The 6,272-nt window shown below is 42.0% G+C and overlaps 1 protein-coding gene across 1 annotated transcript; it reads left to right on the top strand.

Annotated features, from left to right (window-relative positions):
• The first annotated feature begins 451 nt into the window (after window positions 1-451).
• Window positions 452-5,808, top strand: LOC311119405 (prostaglandin reductase 3-like). Its single transcript, XM_084194105.1, has 2 exons — window positions 452-1,763; window positions 4,613-5,808. The coding sequence occupies exons 1-2, from the start codon at window positions 1,480-1,482 to the stop codon at window positions 5,538-5,540; spliced, it is 1,212 nt and encodes a 403-aa protein (XP_084050231.1). The 5' UTR covers window positions 452-1,479; the 3' UTR covers window positions 5,541-5,808.
• Window positions 5,809-6,272: the final 464 nt, after the last annotated feature.

Below are 6,272 nucleotides of genomic sequence, written 5' to 3'. Positions count from 1 at the left end.
AGAGGGGGGGAGGGGGGGGGTGAAATCACTATATGGCGGTGTTGGGGATACTATGTATGGTCTTCACTCCAAAATAAATAAACTCTGATGGTAAACAAATAAGTCCAGTGTGAGCGAACACCTTTGAAACGTATTTCCGTGGAAGGCTGCGCTTCTTCAAGCTCAGATCTGAAACAAAACAGGATTGAAAGAAAATAGACAGGCATTAGATGGTTAATGTCAGTCCGTCACCACGCCACCTAGTCGGATCAAGCCTCGCCGTCAGCGGATACTTTTCTCCCCTCTCTAGGTTGAGTCGGGGTGGTATGGATTCTACTTACATTTCTAGTGAAAATAATTATTATCAGCCGCCGATCTAGGAATATGCAGGTGGTTGATGTGGTGCAGATCCTGCGACTAAAGAGAAACAAACTAGATGCAGGCATCCACCCTCGCGGAGAGAATTTTTCTTCTGTAAACTCCGGGGAGTGAACCGTTCTCGTCTGCTGCTCCGAAAAAAAATGAAACGCAGGGAATCTAGAAGCGTTTCAGACAGTCTCAACTGATAGACAGACGCATCGAGTGGCTTTTCCTGCTTCATTTTTACTCCTCCCCTCGCGCTACAAGCGTCACCCTGACAGTAGAACCCACCTGTCAATCTTTTTAATTGTCTTGTTTTTCCTCATCTTTAAAATTGAAATGACTGACAAAGGAAATCTTGCATCAGTAGGCTAATGTCAAATTGTTCCTTTGAAATATCGATCCATAAACTTCATGCAGAATGTTATTAAAGCAATTACTCAATTTTTACAAAGCTATTACTAGGTTAGGCTATATTACTACAACTAGGCTAATCATTAATCATCATCATCATCATATGAAATAAACTTACACTAACTTTATTTTGCCTGACATATGCTATCCTATAACAAACCCAACATGGCAATGCTTTGGACATGCATATTTTTGGGACATTCGGGCTGAAGTTTCCTAACTTGTGAGCACCATAATTTACGCATGCTTGAGGATAAAATATATTCTGCAGATAATAGCCTATTAACGGTGCTTGTTAATACCTGAATGGTTGTGGTTTTTCACTGGCTGTGTTGGCAATTATTTGGCATTTTGTGTAAAATCGTTGAGGATATGTTTGAGACTACGATTGATTTGTTTCACCTTACTAGGAAGTGTGTCATGTCCGGGAAGGGGAGGGACTCCAAAGAAGACAAGCCGCTACAGTTACAGTTTGGCTGCTGCTACAAGGTTGTGTCGTGCTATAGCCTAGTTATAATCAAAGCAAACATTCTAAAAGCACATTATTGCGTGCCGATCTTATGCGACAAAACCGCGCGGGTAATATTGTGTTTTAATTGCATTGCATCATTAGATTGGCCTACCCTGCTACGTGAAGAAAAGCCTAGCATAGGCTAACGATAAGCATATTGATATCATTGCACAGCCAGTGCGGTAAACTTTGTCCCATATTCCCTCCCTGGTGCAATGTCCACCTCTTTCTTATTGAGAAACGGTAAGAGGGTGTTTTCGGTCATCGGCGGAGGATGCAGAGGAACCGACGCACTTTCTAGAGTTCATTTCGTATCGCGGCGCTTCATTATAGATTTGTCATACTCTACGCACTTCATGGATTTTAAAGGTTCCTCGATACCGAGCTCCATGAAAAAGCTGGTCGTAACGAAGCTTAGCCAGAATTTCAGAGACGCCGTTGCCTTGCAAACTGTTCCAGTCCCGACACCTGGCGACGGGGACTTGCTTGTCAGAAATCGGTAAGTTTTGGTTAGAAATTGGATACAGAAGGTTCCCATTTTCCGCGGGTGCGTAGTCTATGGATAGACTATTCCAATATTGGTCACATTTTGGAGCAATTATCTTTGATAAACTATTTGGTATTGTTTTGAAGTTATGAAAGGGTCTCTTACCTCGGTTAGAATCGCTTTATCCATCCCCATCGATATTAGTAGCCTACTTGCGACCATTTCAGGAGCGAGCAAAATACGTGAGGAATATTCCAAGTTCCGCCCCTACATTTGTCTATCAATCCATCTCGGCATCTCGCTCTGTCCTGTCTCCTTACGTCACGAACCTGCAAACAGAAAGTCATGGGGGGGGGGGGGGGGGGGGGGGGGGGGGGGGGGGCAGTAAAGACTCGCACGAATAGATGAGGAGATGGAGAAGCAGCTTTGCATGGCATTTGGGGCTGCGGCAGGATCATCATTTTCCGCTGCATAAAACCAATGCATCAAAGCAAGATATTTACAAATGTTGATTAAATTAACAGCTTACTGTAACAGAGCAGGAATGTAGGCAACTTAATCTAAATGGTTATTTTCTACAATTTAAGTCAAAGAGATATTAAAATGCAGGTCAATGCTCGTATAGCCTATTAGAGCGCAATTGATCAGTGAAATAAAGGCAGGGTCTTGCATTATGGTTTAGAGACCAAGGACATAGTAGCATAATCTAAAGATCAAATAGCTTTTAACATTTACAGAAATGGTCGTATGTAGCCTAAACCTTTTTCCACAGGTTTGTTTTGTGTGCGTAATTTTGTATGCGTAATTTAGGGAATAAAAAAAAAATGGTATTGTCTTGTATGTCATTTCTAACTTGAAAATGTGGAACATTGAATTGTAAATCCAATTTGCCATGGAGAGGTAGCCTATCTCTCATCTTGGAAAAAATAAAGAACTGTTGATGCAGTGGTAGGTTAGGTGCGTTGCCCTCTCCGCCTCCCAAAACCTTGAATTGTAGATTGAAATAGATTGAAATGTATGGCATCAAATATTGTTCTATATTTTTATGTAGACCTATGCCCTCATACCTTTTAACAATTATTTGTGTGTTGTCTGTAATGAATCCCCATCATATGAGTTGGCCTGGAAAATTACAACATTTAGCTCTTCATCCGCTGTGGTCCTGCTGCTAACAACTAGGCCTCACAAGCACCTGCAACTGAAAAAAATAAGTTAAAGGGCCTAGTTATCAAGGCATATTTCTTGGTATGGCTTATTATTTATTTGTTAATAACTACATCAGAAAGGCCAATTCTATGGTCTCAATGCAGAGCTCGGAATTAGCAGAAATGTCTGTGATGTCGCATGTAGACCTATGTCGGCCTTGTATTGTATAAGGCCTGCTTGGTCATATTCTCTGAGGTGGAAAGACAGTTGCACAACATAGCCTACTGTAGTCAAAGGTCATTTAATTGCACATATAGCCTATTGGCCATTATCATTTCCATAGGCTATTGATGACCCACGACTTTGTAAACTCTGATTTACGCATTAATTAGGCTGGACTTTATGTATTAGATAGTGTAGGCTGTAATATAAAATGCACATAGCTGCAAACCACAGGTGAAACAAGCTTGATTTAGAAATTGAGTGGGTCAGCTCCACTGCTAAGGTAATTGCACAAAAGAGGAACCATTAGTGATAGTTAAACGTAATATCAGATAATGTATTGACGTGGATAATGCTTTTAGGTAAAGAACATTATTGTAGTTGTGTGGCATGTCTATGGACAGGACATGGCTGGACCACTTTTTGGCCTCTGCAATGCTTTGGTTCACAATGCAATTGTGTATCAGGAAAATGTTTTATTTTTTATTTTATGCATTATTAACCTGAATTAGTTTGACTAATTTTGAGTTTAAATTGAGATATGCATTATTATCATGTTTCAGTGACCCAGATTATTGTGCATTCAAAGTTGCACATTTTGAAATCAAGCATCTTTAAGAATATCATGCTCAATCCTGGCCAGAGATCCCAGTTCACTTTAGTTTTGACCTTTGAACTTGCTTTTCTTTAATGCATGGTGTTTCAGTACTGTTGGTCCATTATGAGAGATTCAGGTTAAAATCTTTACTGGTACGGCAGAATTCAGAAGGGCTGCAAAGAAAGAGCGATTTGAAAAGTATAGTCAAACCTATATGTTTTCATATATTTAATTGGAGCCATTTATTTGTAACTAAACCGGGCTGGTACATTTAAGTGCTCAAAATGCACATGACATGCACAATGATGAATCGCAGTGAGGGTTCTTCTGGAGGATAGAACATTATTTATTTATTTATACATTTCTTTCACACAATGATTTTTTTCTCTCCATGTCATCAACTGAGATGAAAACAGTTGTCTTTTTTCATGTCGAGACAAAGAAATATACTAGATTTAAAAGTGCAGTTTGTTCTTGTGTGTCTCTCAAGACAATGAATCATGACATCATGCAATGTGTTTTGTGATACAAACCTTTTCCTGTCAGTGTAGCGTGGGTGTTTTTTCAAGACAAATGGAATCATTGCCAAAACAAACCAATGTTTCCTTCCCGAACGATGTCGCAGATGTTTTCTAGAGAATGTAACTGAAATGTTGACCTTCGCAGACATTACTGTAGGCATTCTGAAGTGCTCCTCTTAGGATATCTTAAAATATGCATAACAATAATGTTATTATAACATAGGCTATTATCATGTTATTATCTAAATTCCCACTAAAGAACATCACCAAAGTATCCAATACTGACGTTAATTAATTTTAATGCTATGTAACAATTGCTAATCATTCTGAATTGTCATTCACTTATATTTTCTTCTCTGTTCCATTCCATGCAGATTTGTTGGAATCAATGCCTCGGACATCAACTACTCAGCAGGCCGCTACGACCCTACGGTGACGCCACCGTTTGACGCCGGGTTCGAGGGCATTGGCGAGGTGGTCGGACTCGGCCTGAGTGCCAGCGGCCGCTACACCGTTGGCGACACAGTGGCCTACTTTGCCGATGGGGCCTTTGCAGAGTACACGGTGATACCCATGATCAAGACGGTACCCGTACCTGCGGTGAAGCCAGAGTTCCTCACCCTGCTGTTAAGCGGCGCCACAGCCTACATCGCCATGAAGCGGCTTGGCGACCTGGCGAAGGGCGAGACAGTGCTGGTGACGGCCGCCGCTGGTGGCACAGGACAGTTCGCTGTGCAGTTTGCCAAACAGGCCGGCTGCCACGTTGTGGGCACCTGCTCCTCCAACGAGAAGGCTGGCTTCTTAAAGACCATTGGCTGCGACAGGCCCATTAACTACACGTCCGAGGACCTGGCCGCCACGCTGCGCAAAGAGTACCCACAAGGCCTGGACGTAGTCTACGAGTCCATAGGAGGCAGCATCTTTGACATGGCGGTCAACAATCTGGCCAATAAGGGCAGGCTGATCGTGATCGGGTTCATCTCAGGGTACCAAACGGCATCAGGGGTCCCGACCGTTAAAGGAGGGACTCTGCCCGTGAAGCTGCTCCAGAAGTCAGCCAGCGTGAGGGGGTTCTTCCTACCTCACTTCCTGGCTGACTACAAGGAGGCGATGGGAAGCATGATGCAGATGTTTGCTAAGGGGAAGCTGGTGTGTGAAGTGGACTGTGGGGACATGGCCCCCGAGGGTCGTTTTGTTGGGCTGGAGTCTGTCTTTAGGGCTGTGGAATACATGTACGCTGGGAAAAACGTGGGAAAGGTGGTGGTTGAAGTGACTCCCCCCTCACTGGACAGTAAACTGTGATTTGCCCTAATGTGAATGCACTGAAATTCTCGAACAAATCAAATGTATGTATGTACAATGAAACAAACAATGAAAGTACATATGTTGAAGGCAAATTACCCGAACTGTGAAAATCTACTGTAAGTCTAATATATTTTTGAACAGTTTATTTCACCTATTGAATATAATATTTTGGTATTACTGAAATGTTGTTCTGTTAGAGACAGTTCCTTGTTAATGTTTTGATGATTGTATTGAATAAAGCAAAGCCAAAGTCCCAATGAACAGGGATCATACTTGTAGAGTGAAGATCGCTGGTGAACAACAAAGGGTATCTCTGGAAGAAAATACTGTACCCCTCTAGATCAAATGCCTCCCTCATTCTCAGGCAATCACACACACACACACACACACACACACACTTGTTTAATTGCTATGTGCTCAAGACTAGAGCTAACTAAAATTTAATTGTATTAACATTCGTATTTACGGTAACTAGACCAGTGGCTGCATTGACTGTCCACAGCTTAAGCATGATTACTGCACTCCAGATAATGTACCAGCATATTAGCTGAACTTGTCCCTCTGTTTACACAGGAAACAAAGTAGCTGAGGACAATATTGCATAATGATCACATTTAGTGTTACCAGTTTAAACCTCTGTCAAACTTTTGGAATGTAGGCCTAAGCATGCCCAGAGCAATTGACCCGTTTAGTCTCTCTCTCTCACACACACATACACACACATACACA

Source organism: Coregonus lavaretus, assembly GCF_964263955.1.
Source record: "Coregonus lavaretus genome assembly, contig: HAP1_SCAFFOLD_6692, whole genome shotgun sequence".
Taxonomy (NCBI): domain Eukaryota; kingdom Metazoa; phylum Chordata; class Actinopteri; order Salmoniformes; family Salmonidae; genus Coregonus; species Coregonus lavaretus.
The sequence above is the reverse complement of the archived record's forward strand: the minus strand, read 5'-3'. Positions and strand labels throughout refer to the sequence as shown.